General features: G+C 35.4%; 1 protein-coding gene across 2 annotated transcripts in view; it reads left to right on the forward strand.

Annotated features, from left to right (window-relative positions):
• The window catches only part of eng (endoglin), a 48,387-nt gene extending 31,479 nt beyond the window's left edge, over positions 1-16,908 (forward strand). The window contains exons 4-14 of one of the 2 annotated variants that reach the window (XM_044096568.1): positions 77-190; positions 4,271-4,442; positions 5,844-6,021; positions 6,116-6,218; positions 6,432-6,636; positions 6,759-6,925; positions 8,586-8,834; positions 9,408-9,474; positions 12,655-12,765; positions 13,634-13,681; positions 13,763-16,908. In XM_044096568.1, the coding sequence (XP_043952503.1) occupies positions 77-190; positions 4,271-4,442; positions 5,844-6,021; positions 6,116-6,218; positions 6,432-6,636; positions 6,759-6,925; positions 8,586-8,834; positions 9,408-9,474; positions 12,655-12,765; positions 13,634-13,681; positions 13,763-13,884 (1,536 nt within the window). In that variant the 3' untranslated portion in view covers positions 13,885-16,908. The remainder of the gene's footprint in view (positions 1-76; positions 191-4,270; positions 4,443-5,843; positions 6,022-6,115; positions 6,219-6,431; positions 6,637-6,758; positions 6,926-8,585; positions 8,835-9,407; positions 9,475-12,654; positions 12,766-13,633; positions 13,682-13,762) is intronic. The other variant, XM_044096569.1, reaches the window with a different exon arrangement.
• The last annotated feature ends 242 nt before the right edge of the window (positions 16,909-17,150 follow it).

Consider the following 17,150-nt stretch of genomic DNA (forward strand, 5'->3'; position numbering starts at 1 on the left):
ATTGTATGCTTTGATGTTACAATTATAAAAACTCAAATGAACTGAAATGTGTCACCGTCTATTTTTGTCTTGCCAGGATACTTCATTCTTCACTCTTCACGTGAACATTTCAAAACCAGCGATTCTTATCATTTCATCGTCAAAAATGGCTTATGCTAACTGCGACTCCTGCGAAGGCGTGAAAGTTTATGTGAGTAGCACCGCTGAGTTTTTCTAGATGTATTTTCTGTATGGAGAGTCATGTTTGTATTTCTCTTGGAAATATTTCAGCATGTAATATCTGTTGATCCATTTGTGTTTCTCAAAAATCTATTTTAACCAAAACTTTTTACCACCAAAGACTTTATTCTATTTGTGTTTTATGTCAAAAACCAGCACAAATCAGTGTATATTCGAAGGTGGAGGTGCACTTTCACTACAAAGTGTGATATGCAATTGTATCCTGTCCCCATGATATGTTCACTGCAGTTACAGCCAAATGTCATTAATCATTTGTCATTAGTCATATTTCTTCACCAGCTTTGCACATCTAGAGATTGAAATATTTTGCGTTCTTTTTGCAAAATACTTTAACAAAACTGACTGGACAGAGCGAGTCTACTTTATTATATATTGTATATTATATATTCATAGGTCTAAACCTTTATATGAACAAATTCAAGGGTTGTGAATACTTTTGCTTTGGACTGTAGATCATGTGGGTCTTTTTAGCAAATATTATGCTGTTGTTGAAACACTAATACTGCATCGAACTTCTTTCATTTCATTACTGTAGGAGTTTTTTTTTCCTGTGTTAAAGTCTAGTGCCAGCTGCTTTACATGCAGTAAAAATGACACAGCTGTGCAGCACTGAGAGTCTTTTGGAAGACTGAGACCACTTTGATTTTCTCTGGATTTTCCCCACTGGCTTGCTCTGTGAGAAGCAGTTTTTGTTTTAGTGCTTTTATTATCCACACTATAAAACCAACAAGTAGCCAGTAACTAGTGTGGATGACGGCATTGACTGTAAAATTAATGTACCAGTAAGTGGTAGTTTCAGACTTTTATACACTTATCACATCTTTAAAAAAAAGTACATGAATTGAGCTGCCCAAATAGTCAGATGTAGATGTAATGAGTAAAACAAACAAAGAGTTTTACTGGTGAATTCTAGTCTGATAATGACAGGAATGTTTATGTTTACAACCATGAAAGAAAATTAGCGGACCACTGTTTTCCTTACATCAACATATAAATTTAAATTTAAGCTATATACATTTTTATACAAGCTATGCAGAAGTTAAATAAATAAACAAATTAAAACAAATAAAGAACTAAAGCTGTAGTAGGTAACTCCTAAAAATGTTTTTACAAATTTGCTTCAATTGTCAATATGTTATGACACAATGAGGCAGATAATCTGTGAAAAAAATCAAGTTTGTCTGCCTCCCTGTGGTCCTACTGCCATCTCCAGAAATGCACCCTCACAATCATAAACAACCAATCAGAGCCAGGAAGAAGTCTTAGCACTGTCAATCGTGCTGCTGTACGTGTTGCTGCTCCTCTCCTCTACACACCTAGCTCAGGATTGACAATTTGCTGCAGCTGTGCTAATGGCAGAGAAACAACTTAGCGTTACTGGAAAACTGTTTGTCTGCTGTCATCAGTGGTTGTAAGTAGTAGGCTGCACATTCACAACGGGCTTCACTGTGGGGGAGGAGCTATTCTGCAGCAGAGAGTAACGGGGTGGGTGTGAGCACCTGGTACACAAGCATGATTGACACTCTTCAGACAGTGGTCCTGGAGCTGACTGGTTGTTTCTGACCGAGCTGTGCATTTCTGCCATTAGAACAATGGGGAGAAGGGAGAGGAGCTAGATTTTATTCACAGGGCATAGTCACCATTTTAATTATACATATATATATATAAAACATATTTTACCTACTGCAGCTTTAAAATATATTTTAACTTATAATGATGATACTATAATTTTAAGTTCAGTTTATTTATATAGCACCAGCAGACAATACATGTTGTCTCAGGACACTGGAAAGGAAATTTCTTCGAATCATACAGAGAGATACGTTCCAAATCCATCCTAATTATCAAACAAGCCTGCCAAGTTCAGGTAATTATTTATTTAAACAGCTAGAAAAGTTTCCATTTCCAGAAACCCAGCAGATTTCCTCGAGTGACTGACTTACAGCATTCACTCTTCCTGGATGAGTATGTACCAATGTTGGACACTTGCTCACATTTGCTGCAATCCTTCATCCTAAGCATGCATGAAGTGAGAGTGGGAGGGAAAACACCTTTTTAACAGAAAGCCTGAAGACTCCTCAAGACTCAGGCTTGAGGAGATACATAAATATATCTAAATAAATTTATCATAAATAAAGATTTCTTCAGTCTTTTAAAAACTAACATTAAGCCACATTTGCTTTCAGAATGGTACACTTTAATTTGAAGTTTCAGCAGTTTGTCCTCATTCGCTCTTTGTTTCTTTACAGAAGCTCTCGCAGTCTTAAAAATATTTCCTAATATAGTGAACATTGTGCAGACACACTGAAGACATCACATATGTGTAAATTAAGTGGAAAAACAGCTGTCCAATCAATGTGATGACACACTTGCAGGCGTGTCAACAATTACTGATATGCTGACAGCAGCATGGTACCACATCCTGTATCGTGTCCTGTCAGGAGCCTGGACAACATTCCCTGTGACGGCAGGATGTTGTTGTGAGATGAGCTCTATCACTGGGGGATAATAGCGCTTTGCAGCAGATTGCATTGTAAGAGAATAAACATCTGTTCAGCATCTGAGGAAGTACGTCAACAGCTTGACAGCATGTCTCAGTGTCACAGCTCCTCTTGGCCTCCCGAGGCTGCCGCTAACACTCAAGGTTGCATAAAAAGCCAGTGGGATAGTGGCTGAATTTCAAAATCTTGTGAGCAGTCGTGTTTTCTGTAAGTAACAGTTCAGTGGTTGTCAAAGAGAGTTATTCTCATTTCATTCTTTATGGGAAATATGATTGGACTTGTGTGTTACAAGTAAATCAGTTTTTATGTCGCCTGTCATGTGGAACTGAACATGTACAAAACATTACTCACGACTAATACGAAATAATTAAAAGTTTAGTTGTTTCTGTCATTCCCATTAGACACCGGTCCTGTTTTTGGCTATAACTTTCAAAACCTCTGGTAGCATGTAGATTATTGCTGACACTAATGTGGTTAAATTTCCATGACTTTAGGCTTTTTACCTTTTTCTTCATGTCTTCGTTTTGACGACTCCTTCATCTGCTTGTTTCTGTTGTGAATTCCTCCTCCTGCTTTTTAATGTTTGCAGTTTCTTTCCACACTATTTTTGATCTTATCAATCAAATATTTATGTAGAAAGAGATAGGACTCCCTCTGGCATACTCGACTTACAACATTTGTTCTGAATTTGGGACGCAAATGCATGCACACAAACCCGCATCCGCAGGCCAGGATAAAGATTTCTAGAAATTTAGAAAATAGACACTTCATGGTAACTTAAAGGATAATTCAGTGACATCACGGGTGTTTCGTTAAACGTCTTTTTAATTCTTAACAAATTCCCGCCTAAGAGATAGAAACATTTTTAGCCTTTTGAATCCCTTCTCCAAGAATCTGTGGAATAACAGACTGAGGAGGTTGTAGTTGTTGAGGTACGATCTAATATGCATTATGCATTTCAAACCCTTGAACAAAAGAGAAGCAACTCAGAATTTTATTATTTAGTTAAAAGAGATTTTTTAGTGCACTGAGATTCTTGTAACACTAGGAAAGCATTACTGCTCTCAGCATTCTGAGAACGTAAGACACTACCCACACCACATTTCTGCTGCTGTTCACTAATCCATGAAACTCAACATGCAAACTTCTTTACTTCCCATTCATCCAGACAAGGAAACAGCAGTGTCTAGTCAATGAGATGGATGTATATTTATACCTTGTATGGAGCCAGATTCCAGCCGACTATGGTGACGCACAAAGCTAAAAAAGGTCCCATTTCCTGGCCCCACTCAGGAAGCAAAGGAAAGACCTTGGCTCCAAAGAGGTTGTGCAACTCGGCTCGTGGACACTTAACCATAATAAACATTTCTTTTTCATAGCCCCGCTCAGAGAATAGAGGGAGAGTTCGGTGAAGGATAAGAAAAAGGAGTGGAGGAGAATGACAAGGGAACACGATGAGAAAAAAGGCATTTATTCACCCCTGCGTTTTTGCAGTTAATGAAATGCTGGTTTTGTTTTGTGTTTTACAGGTAAATAATTCCACAATTACGCTGTTTAATCCGCATCTGAACAATATCCACAAAGAAGAAATCCCCCATCAAAATGAGGAACTTATCAAGTGGGCAGAACAAAAATTTGAGGGTGTGACTTCATTCACTACTGTTAAAAATCCCGATAAAATCACACTAATAGACGCACAAGGTAAGAAAAATATCATTTAACTTTGCTTGGGTTTACAAAGAGCTTTTCTTGCCACTGTAGAGGCTTGTCAAGAAATTTGTCCAGTGCATACATATGACTTGTATAATCATAGGACATATAAAAACCTCACAGCGCAGCATTAAAAACCGAATAACGAAATGCTGCTGACAATTCACTAGCAAAAGAGCAAGACTGGCACCAAAATATGGGCCTGTCACTCCGCAGGTAAAAAGGTAGAGTTGTCAGCATCTCGAGGGAAAATCACCAGACTGATTCTTAACCACCTCAACAATGTTTGTTAAAGTATCCTCAGGTTCCCTTACAACCCTAGAGTTTGTCTCCTTCATGGACGACATAAATACTTGATCAAAATTGTAAGACACCACATGTCGATCTATCCAGTGTGTTTGTTAGCAACAGTCCATTCATTAATTGCAATTTGTTCTAAAGTGAAACGCCCCTTAACGGGATGAACTGAATCGCTTTACCTCCGACAGAGCGTCAGAGTTTATTATTACAAATGCGCTGTCGTCATAGAGATACCGTGGAAAATAAATGATAAAAAAGTTTAAATGTTATCAGTGGAGAACATGCAGTCACTATGCGCTATGTAACCAGAGCATTTAGAGGGAGAAAAATAAGTTAGTTCATTTCCAAAACCCAAATGGAGTTTGGAAAAATGTAATAGACAGAGATGTCTGTGGCTGACCAGCTGAATATAACAGGGATCAATGGTATTACTACCACATGTTCACCTGTATGAAGGTAACTGCAAGTAAATCTCCCATATTTTGTCATCATTACGTTACATGTTTAATGGTTAAATCAAACCCTAATGCATCAAGCTGGGTCCAAAACAATACATGTGTGTTGGCTACAAATCCATTTTTATTACAGTTGCTTTGTAAAGCAGTAACTTTTCAGATATATGCGGCACAAATATTCATGCACAGCCTGACATACGTGATCAAATTTATGTAGCTGTTGTTATGTAACAGAAGACACAGCTAACACAGATTACACTTTAATACTATGCCATGTTATTTAACAAAAAAATCAATAAAATAAAATATTGACAGCCAGCAGAGCAGAAAAAGAAACATCACATAGTTAAAGGGATATTGAAGAGACTAAGAATGTTTTTTTTTTCTCGTCCACGTTATAAAGTGTCTAATCAAATTTAGCAATCTTGTCTGAAACCTTTTACCTGAACAACACTCTCATTAAGACCTGCTACTTTAACTACTTTAACCTCTGTAACACTTTTAAATAGATTTAGTGTACTGCTTTGTGGTAAGCATCAACTTGCTCGTTACTCTGCACAGTGCCTGTGTTTTAAACTTAACTTTCCAATGAAATGCTGTATTATTCAATGATGAGCTGTGATTTGTTTGTTTGTAGGAACTAAACCTACTGCTGGTCCTATGGATTGTGTACTTAACAATGAAGACATCTCAGAAAAGCACTTTATGAAGATTGACATGGTTCCAGATAAGATCACGTCTTGTACACTGAAATCACAAAACCCAGGCCACGAGGAGATTCATGTCATAAACATTCCAGATAGTTCTCCTGTTCGGTAACCTTTATCTTTTTAAGAAACAGAATTTTATGTACTGCAATTTTTACCAAAACATTTTTCATAATCCTTTTTTTTTTTCTCCACATGGTAGCAATGTATCCTTGCTCGTTAAAACTCAGGGCATTTCTTTCTTCCTGAGAGGTCCTCCAGGCACCACATGGACCTTCCTCAACACAGGCTTTTTGAAGCTTGGCGTAAGTTTCCATGTTATCTGTATTTCTTTAGAAAATGTCAGTATGATGGAATTTATTCTAAGACAAATTTATGTCTGACTCAAAACAATCAAGCTGATTGTATTAGTGAACAATTTCTAGGCTTTCTGAAGTTCCTTTATTATTCGGCACTTGTCAAGTACTTGTTGTGATATATTATTCAGATTTTATTTTTATTGTCTTCTTTTCCTATAGTCTAACAACGACGTCCAGATGCAAGTTTTCACAAAAAAAGTTACACTACCTAAATATAATGGTACAGTGAGTGGTGACAAAGCAGAGGTTGTACAGAAAATGGCTTTGGAATATTTCAAAGTGAGTTATTTCACCAGCTACAGTGAAATTACACTGGATGCATCAACCATTTCTCTAGTGATTGAAAAACAACACAATTTACCAGGTATGACTTTTTCTTTCTTGTCAGAGAAAAATAAGCTGTAAAGAAATACAGAAATACATGCACAAAGCTGGGACGCCAACTACTGATAGACATTGTAAATGTCGCTTTTGTTTAATTTTTAGAGAGATTTCCTTCAGTCATAGAAGAAATGGGAAAAAGTATGATTCCCAAAACAACTGATGCCCCGAATCAGATGCTTCTGAACATCCATCTGTACACCTCCCCAGATTATCGCTTTCCCTTAGACCCTCTAACCAGATTGCAGACTAACAAGAGAATCTACGCACTGGTAAGGATTTTTGTTCACAATTTTTCTGACTACCCAAATCACATTATTTTACAAGACACATTTTCCCACTCATGCCATGTTTTATTTTTCTATTTTAATTTCAGTTTGTTTTACAAATGCACTCACACAGTAATTGACATTGCAGAGATCATCAGTGTGTTAAACTTAGCACTAACCTTGATGTTTAGTAAACAGTCCAGTTATGACAGTGATGAAAAGCAGCAAACATGACATTATTAAGAAAAAAAGGAAGAAGAAGAAAAAAAAAAGTCCCTAATTTACAGTTAAATACCGGCAGCTGTGGTGGTAAAATCCGTATTTATTCTCTAAAATTCTGTGGTTGCCAGAATTTTGGCTTATGTTTATGATAAAACAGCTGCTGGTATGTTCCCATACATTAGAATTTTATTTTATTTTATTTTATTTTATTTTATTTTATTTTATTTTATTTTATTTTATTTTATTTTATTTTATTTTATTTTATTTTATTTACGGTGTAACTATTACTTTGTAATCACTGAGCAATTGACCATATAAAATTTGAGCAATCATGTATCTTTGTGAAAATGTATTGATATCCTATATTCTTTATGTAATTTATATATGTTATCTGTTTTTGTTTCCTTTAAATCTTTTATGTTTCAGATCATTGAACAAAATGTTAACATCAAACAAAACAAAACAAAACAAAAATGCAGTTTTCAAATATTGATGCACAATGTGAAAAAGCCATTTTCTCCCATTATCAACTAATTTATTAATGCTAAATAAACTCATATTTTTAGTTTAACTTCACTGCTTCTCCAAACTGGATTATTGTTTGACTTGCATAATCAAGAAATAACAAATGAGAAACAGTCATCAACGCATGTTAGCATCTATCAACGTGGAAGGGGTTCTAATGCCTTTTCTCAGGGCATTACTAGAACATTTACTAGGACTTTAAAATATATATTCTAATGTTCCCCACAAAACAGAATCAATAACTAAACTCTCAGCAATAGTGTATAGGGAAAACTCTGTACACTATCTGTACACTATTGTTGTAGCTACATTGTGCAAGTGAAACAAAGCTTCGCTCTGCTTAGACAGGGTCACTCCATCTGCTTTATATGCCAGGCTTATTTTAGTTTCACCAGGGTTTAGTCTGCGCCTGCTAGCAGCCACATCGTCATTCTTGTGGACTATTTTTGTTGAACCATGTGATGTCATGATTAATTTATGTCTACTTTACTCTTACTCAGCCAATCAGTGGCACATTCTTCTTCCCCTTAGCTCCTGGTCAAGTGCTTTCACCTTCTCTGTCCTGATTTAAAGTAATCTGCCACATTTTTATGTATAGGAAAGATCCTTGTAACGATGGACAAAATAATTTAGTGGCTTACTCATTACTAAAATAAGTACTGTTATTAGTAACGCAATTTGTTTTAATGCCATTCTTCCCATCACTGCAAATGAAAAACATGGAACAGAAGTAAGTTTAATCAGGAGGGTAAGGATACCAAAATTCCTATAAGAGTACTTAGAAGACTCATCCAAGAGATCACAAAACAAAATTTCCAAAGTGCTGCAGATTGCTAAAAGCAACTCTTGCTTACATTTTATTAAAAGTTGTGTTGCTTCCCTGCAGTTCATTTAATATCTTCTTTGTTCCTTATAGATATCTACAAACACTATAGGTGACATGAAAATGGCCCTCAAGGTCATTGGCTGCAGCATAAGGCCAAAGGCCTCATCCTCTGCAGAGAAAGAGCTCCGGATCTTCTCAGAGTCCTGCACCGAAGGCCCCTGTCACAACAGTGCTCGGCTCAGCTTCTCCTTAGATCAGATGCCAGAGGGGACGTCCAGCACATGGGTTCTACAATGCTCTATCAAGCTGTGTTCCTCTGACCACTTACCTCAGAGTGAGGTGGGTATTTCACCATGGCTTTTTGACAAAACAATATATATTTTCAGGTGTTTTAAATGAAAGCAGAGGCACAAAACATTCTGCATAATATACGTGAATATCTCAATTTCAGCTTAGAGGTATTTACATCGAAAGTGTCTTGAATAATCCTTTTTTAGCGTTTGAGAAATTATTGAAAATATTACCATAGTCATAAATGATTATTTTTTCATACTTTGAGGGAAAATATTTCACAAGCTTTGCCTGAAGCGTGGTACCTGTGGAAATCCCTGGTGGATTCTCCTTTTTATTTGCTTTGACCTTACTTTTTGTTCACTCCTTCAGTATTCTGCTTTGTCTTTGTGGGTCTTTTTGGTTTTCAACTTTGCAAGTGAAAAGCAGCATTATAGCAATTACATCGTATTATTGATGTGCTCAATGCAAAATGTACTTTTATGCTATATTATTATCCCTAGTTTGTGTATGGGGATTGTCCAAGTAGTATAAAGTGGTGTCCAGTCACATTTACTGAAAAAGTTTTTCAACTCACTTCCTGAAAACTAATTTCTTTTTTTTTTTTTATATTACCCACAGATCTGTGAGGATAAAGTGAGGACAGCAGAGGAGAATCTGGAGGTTATGCAGTCATGCCAATCACAGGGTGAGAAAAGTTATTTATTATTATTATTATTATTATTATTATTATTATTATTATTATTATTATTATTATTATTATTATTATTATTATTATTAATTGATTAATTGATTAATTGATTAATTGATTAATTGATTAATTGATTAATTAATTAATTCATTTATTCTATTACCTTGATTTTTATAAATTATATGTTAAAACAACTGATAGTTTCATAGTAACAAACTTGTGAAACTCCTACACAAATAATAATAACATATAATTTGCCTTTCATGCCCCCTGGACTAAACTGCTACTCAGTCAGTCAGTCAGTAATTGAGTAATACTATATATTTTTTCTTACAATTGCTAGTAGCACACACAGTGCTGCCTGGGCGATTCTAATAGCAGTGAACACAGGATATTCAATGAAGCCAGTGAGCGGCTGTAGGGCAGGGCCTCGTCCTTTAGGAAGGTCTGCAGGCTGACCTTGTGGCCACCATCACACGTAACAGCCCCCAGGGGAAAGAGTGGCCGGTGGAGGGGGGCTAAAATCCTTTGTGCTTCCCAAAAGTCTGACTATTCTGATGTCCAGACACATTGGTGAGCTTTGAGCTATTGAAAGACTGATGAACATTCTTGTCTCAAAGAAGAATGTGTTTCTCTCAAAATGAGAGAAGCAAAATCTGACTAGAAAAATATTAAGGAAATTAATGCCATGCTATTTAGCTTAAATTTTGTAGCAGTTCAGTAATATAGCACTCTCTATTTTATCAGCAATACGACTTATTGAAAATAACATTCCAGATGCTGTAGTCAATCTTTTTTTTTAATTTCCACTTCTTCTGTTTCATTATAATTCATAAAGTTTTCTTGGAAAAGCAAATCTGCAAATCAGTTTTCTAAATTAATTTATTGGTTCACTTGTTCCTTTAGTCATTGGCTCTCTTCACACATTTTATACACCTTGTTCAATTAAAAAAAAAAAAAAATATCCTAACAGAAGATCTCAGAACTGTGTGGCCATGTACTTTCACACAAGCCCATATTTCAGAATGAACTTTAGTAACTACACTGTCTTTTAAATGCAAACCACATGTGCCACCATTCTCTTCACACTTATCCGTGATTGGCTGCAGAATTCAGATGAAATCGATTAATTTGTTTACTACATGTCACGGAAGGTGTTAAAATTTTGAAGAAACAAAAAACAACTTTTTCTTCAAACTTTGTAAGTCTGACAAACCTTTTCATGGAGTTCAGTTTATTATGACAGAGATAGAATAATTACTACAAATAAGCATAACTTGCAGGCGTCATTGTTTTCCCAGTCTTTATCAAGCGGCAGTGACTGCTCCATTCAGTAATCCTTCCTGTTTGCTAGTTTTCATACCAGGGGCAGGGAGTCATGGCGCAGGCCTGATGTCCCTCCATTTCTCCCCACCTGCACTGCAGCTTCTGTTTCCTGCAACTGTTTATTCAGCTTTGCTGTCAAAGGCTCACTTATACAAACTAACACTGCCAGTGATTGGAGAATACAAGTCTCTGAGGAAGGCCGTCTCAAGATGCTGTGATGTTTCTTCCCAATTCAAAGACAAGGAATGTTCCTTTGTAATTTAAAATCAACAAACGAGGTTGGACTGCAGTCGGTGTTAAAGGCCACCAGATGTCACTGTTTCAGTGCCCTGGGAGTAATTTAAGGTTGACTATCAGTGTTTTTGTTTGAATAGAAGCAGCTTTACGCTTTGGAATTAATACACAAATGCTGAATAAACAACATGGTGTGTATATATTAGATGCTTCAGAGTGCTTTTAATTTTACTTTAAGATTTTCTGCTAATAGAAACAAGTGATTCCATTATCTCACTCCCTCATACTTTCCACAATACTTCAGTTTAAATTCACCCGTTGTTTATGTTTCAACAAAAACAGCTTTTTCTGTCCCAGATTAAACAACAGATGAGTTAAGTTATGAATCCTATTGCAAAACTTAACTTAGCTTGTTTCAGCAGGAAACAGGAGGCTGCAGAGGCAGGTGAGAGAAACTCATGTGCAGGTGATGATTAGTTTCTTAGAAATGTTCTGGTTGCTTTGGAGAACATCTTTACAGGTAGCAAGGCAAGTAGAGAGAGAAAAAAAGCACCTGTTTGCACTCTGTCTCTATTGTTATACAATTCAGAACAAGCATTGTGTCTCTGCTTTGGTGGAGATTTCTAACAGCTTACATAGTGCTATTGCAAATTAGAATTTTAAAAATGATTCCTCTCAGTCAGACACGCAAACATGTGAAGCACTGAACCTCTCTCAGTGTTAAAATTGATGAAAAGAACTAGACAGTAATACAAAAGGTGTCAGGAACATCCAAGATTGTTTTTTTTTTTGTTTTGTTTTTTTATAATACACGAAAATGAAAGCTCTTAATTCATTATTTATTAATAGAGGTGATAGGGTTGAAAAATCTTTGATGGAAGGGCAAAATTGATGTTATTCTCAAGAAAATATAGGTAGGGTTTTATCATAATAAAACAGCTATATAGCTATAAAGTGAGAATGGTCTATATTCAGAGGCATGAGCAATTTGCTGTAGCTATATGCTATTCTTTCCTAGTTTTTCCAAGTGTACAACTAGCACCTAAAAATTAACTACTCTGCAAATATATCACTTTGTAGATTTTAATATATATCTATATTAAAATCTACACCATAAGTCAATATTTTTAGAAGTGGTATTGGGGCATACCTATTTCTAATAATGAACTGACCTTAAATTGATTGCAGACAAACTATGTTTATACTTCTTAACATGCAGCTACTAAAGTCTAACTATAACCTCATTGAAATACAATTATTTTTTAAATCCATTTTAAAATTTGAACTGCAATGGCCACCATTGCTTCATATGTGCAATAAAATTTAGGGGGACGATGACATAAAAATGCCAACAGAGCTATATTTAACTATGTCAAATATACTGGCCAGCAAAATTGGTAACGACTGCTGGCCAGTTGTTTCCAAATGTAAAAAGATACAAAAACATACTACAAGGCATGATATAATTGTAAACTAATCCTCCCACATTGCATAGCTTTACAATTAGCACAACACAATTTGATCATATTCAATTGCTGTTCTTTAATTAAAGGTTTATTGCACTGCTTTTTTTTTTTTTTTTTTTTTTTTTTTTTTTTTTGCTTTGTGGACTTTCAGATCAGCCATGCTTTGATTTTGGCCTGTCAGGTGTTCTTGGAATTGCTTTTGGAGGGTTCCTGATTGGAGTGTTACTTATTGGAGCATTGTGGTTTATCAAGATTAAAACAGGTAAATGCATGTTCTGTTTTATATACTTCGCTAATTATAAACTGTGTAAAAAACATTACATAAATCTGTATCACTTTTATTCAACATATTCTTACTAGCTCAGATAGCAATGTTTACCACATTTAACACCTACATTTTAACATCCACAAATAGTCTATTACTGTATCATTTTGCCACCATTAAAAAGTAATAAAAAAGATTATCCAAATAGTTTCCATTCAAAACAAGGTAAAGAAAAACATGTGCATGCTTTTATTTGCAGCATTTTTGATTATTGTAATAATCTTTACCATTATCTGAAAAGAAAAGCATCAACTAGCTGCTGCTTTTATAAGATGCTCCTGCCAGAGTCCAATATAATGCCACAAAATAGGTAATTTTACACCAAACCTCACATTTAGCTCCTGTGATCAAAATGTTTTATTTTTAAATCTAAGAGATGGGATGGTCTTAGACCTACATGCGTTTCAGGGTTTCTTATTTTGTTTGAAATATGCAGATCACCATCTATCACAGACCTGTGTTTTACTACATGTTCCCTGAACACATCTAAACAAGTGAAACATAATTTAGCATCTGTGCTCTTCATCTCTGATAAAAACTCACTGAAAACCTCTGATATTCAAAAATAATTGCTTTTTTAAAGCCTGGACTGCATGTTTCCTATAAAGAATAAAGATTAATTACCTTTGTCATCCCATAGGTATTTATTTGTTGTAATATTTGTCAAAATTTTCTCCTCAGCCCTGAGGGTAGAGGTTCACTGCTGTTCTCCATATTTCTATTCTTGGGATATTGTGTTTCAACTTGTCAAATGACCCAACCAAATTTGCCTAGACTTAACGTGGTCTCATTGAATTAAACTCAGGGTATCCAGTTGGACTTGACATGAGATCACCTGCTGCCAGTTTTCCTGGTAAGAAGTATAACTGTTCTTCATAAATGTATTTTTTATTGTTGTGATCAGGCTCTAATTAGAATCTGCCTTCTTTTTTAGGATGTCCCTGTTCAAGAGCAAAGCGACAACCTGTTTCTTCAAACACATCACCCTCTGAGAATAGCAGCGCGAATGCTAGCATTGGAAGCACTCAAAGCACACCGACCAGCAGCATGGCATAAGATCCTTAAAAAAAAAAAGCATTTGTCCATACCCTGCTCTGTTTAAATTGTTGCTTAAAAAGCACAACTGATTGTATTTGACATACCATGTCTAAAGTGGGTTTGATCTGGGAGTCTGTAGTTAGATGTGGAGAAAGAATGAATGATGAGGAACCAAAGTTTTGATATTAGTTTTTAATGCTTTCCTTTGTAGCCTCTCTGTAAATTCAAATTCCTCAGCCAGGATGTTACAGAGGACAAAAAGGGGAAAAAAAAAAAAAAAAAAAAATTGGCTCCCAGCAACAGGAAAAACAAACCATATCCCCCTAAGAGCTAACAGGAAATTCACAACATTCTTTCCAATGAATTGTGCTTGTGTGATGGGAGCACAATAATAGTTATCCAGGAGACAAACCAGTCCAAAGACAAGCTTTGAAAAACAGATGAAAAGATGTTTTGCGAACATTTAAGAAACAAAAATATGACAGGTTGTGTGCTAGGTCAGTCCAGAGAAATTCATCAACAACATCAAGGGATCTGACGTTCTGCGTATTAGCATTTCCAAATAGACAAAGGAATACTTCCTTGTATGATGTTAGACTAATTTGCAGTCCAAGGACCATGGTTTTATTGCTACCTCTTATTGAGTAGAAATCTGGAGCTAAGGTAAAACTTAAAACTAGGTTTCTGTAGTGAAGTTATTATTATTTTTTTTTTCCTTTTTAATTTACTGTCATTTCTTGCTACCATATTAAAACCCTAAAGTGGCCCTATGGGCCATTTGTAGTTCACAAAATAACTTATGATGCCATTGTCTTGTTATCCAGTGGATAAATAAGTGTCATCATATTGTTTTTCCATAGCACTCAGTTCGGATTAGATTTGAACAACATTTAGTAATAAATCAGCAAAACTAAATGATAAGAGAATACATTTAATGTAGACTAACATGGATTTTGTTACTTACATGAGCTGAGGATGCATCACTATTTTGTTGCGGAGTACCATTTTCCAATATGTATTCCTGTATTCAGAGCTGAGTAGTGTTTGTAGAGATTCACCAAGTTACTACATTTTGATTTCCAGGCATCACATTGTTGCATCTTACCATTTAACACCCATCCCTGGACTCCAGGTGGAGTCCCCCCTCATCCCAATAAGTGTTGAAGTTAAATTTCAGTAGTTTTCCTTTGCATAACACCCATTGTCACCAGTAACACCAGTTCTTCACCAGAACTTACCAACCTACTGTGCACGTTTTAGGTCTGTGGAACAGACCTTCGTATGATGAATTCAAGTCCTGTATTATGATTTTCATTACACTGTTAACCTTATAGATTTTTTTGTTGTTGTACAGATTTAAAAACCAAGATTTGATCATTATTATAACCTCTTTCCTTCTATTGATTTTCCTTTTCTCGGAATATAGCTATTCTCAATTGTCCTTTCTGTTTTGTAGGCATTATTGAGTTAAAAAGATTTTCGTTGGACTTAACAGGACGTTTATGAATCATGCTTCATTCAGTTTGCTTTGCAAACTGAAACAACCTTGATAACAGTTATACCCTAACCTGCCATTCATTTAGACTTATTTTGCCTCTATCAAAAGGCTGTTGAACGCTTTGAAAGACACATTTACTAATGGCATTTAGTTTCAAAGATCGTTCTTGTTGTAATAGTTATTATACAATGATACATAAGAGCAGAATGATATTGTGTGTTATAAAAACTAATATTCACACATTCACGGTGAATGGGTGATTGACTGAATGTAGTGGGAAGAGCTTTGGGGTCCTCTGGACTTGATAAAGCGCTATAATCACAGAAATGTTCTTCTCTAAATTTGATTGACACATAAATACATACATATATTTTTCATATAAATGGTTGAATGTATCTTTTAATCTCTTATTTAAGTCAGCTCTGAATACAGACCATTCAGACTCTATAGCACAATTAATATTAACATTTCCACATCCCTCCATATGTGCATTGACATATTTTATTAGTTATTTTAACTGCTCTAACGGCATTTGAAAATGTAAACAAAATAAAAAAAATATTTTCACCTGTTTGTAATCTAAATAGGTTTATTTTCAATATTAGTTTGTGGTCAAAATGAACAGTTCATGTCCAAACTGTATAATATAGGTTCTATAAAAATATCCAGTTTTATTTATTCTTGGTCAGCTTCATTCTCAGACCTGTTCCAAACCAGCTTTGGGATATGTGTAGCATATTTCTCTCCTTTATACTCATGTGCATTTTTTATATATTTTTTTTGAGACAGAAACAAAGAGGGCCAGTACAAATTGCCACTTGAGAGTTTGTGCAATATGGTGAGAGGTTAACTTGCATGTAATGTCCATATGTAATTATTTTGTTTTTGTATGTGTTATATGATAGTCTTTCTTTGAATCATTTAAGTCTTTCTTTGTTTCTTGAGACAATTCAAACAGGGCACAAGACGCATCTCTTTGTATTTCAAAACATTTGACTTTTTATTCCAGTCATTTGTGACAATGCATGTCACATCACATACTGGTCACATTGCAGTTTCACCCTGCTTGACCTTTGTCCTCTGAGTCCTCTGTGAACCAAAAACATAACAAATCTGTGGACTGACATGTTGACTTTGAATTGTGTTCATGGTATTATCTTCAGACCGTGTGGTGGGGTTGTCAGTTCTGAAGACAGGACGTCTCACCATTTAATACATTCCAGATGAATATTCAGCACACTGTTATCAATATACGGTTCCTCCCTTATTTGCAGTACTGACATACTTTTTGATATGATAGGGTAGGGAAACTGCCCGGGTTAAAGCAACTTTTGTTTCCGTCACAACAGTGAAAATAGACAGGATGTCAATTCATCCACTTGTAAACCCTGCAGTGTTATCTTTGTGCTCATGTGAGCAACATTTTACCATTTTAAGTGGTTTAATTTGTTGAGAATTAACTTTGGTAATTAATTTTTTGTGTTGTTGTTCTTCCCAGAGACTCTGTTTCTAAAATCATCCTAATAAAGTAAATTTGAGAGATATTTCTGTTTTTTTTTTAATAATCCCTTAATATAGTGTGTAATCATGAGCATTATGCACGCATGTGTGAATCAGCAAACTTGGCAAGACCATATTGGAGATTGATAGAGCAGCGAAGCCAAATACACAATGGAGCAAGCTCTAAAACATTCCTTCCATCAATGAAAACACAGAAACACTAAATGATACAACATTTCCAAGCTATAATTTCCCAAGAGGTTCAAGAAATATTATTCAATAATCA

Source organism: Gambusia affinis, linkage group LG17 (genome assembly GCF_019740435.1).
Source record: "Gambusia affinis linkage group LG17, SWU_Gaff_1.0, whole genome shotgun sequence".
Classification (NCBI taxonomy): Eukaryota; Metazoa; Chordata; class Actinopteri; order Cyprinodontiformes; family Poeciliidae; genus Gambusia; species Gambusia affinis.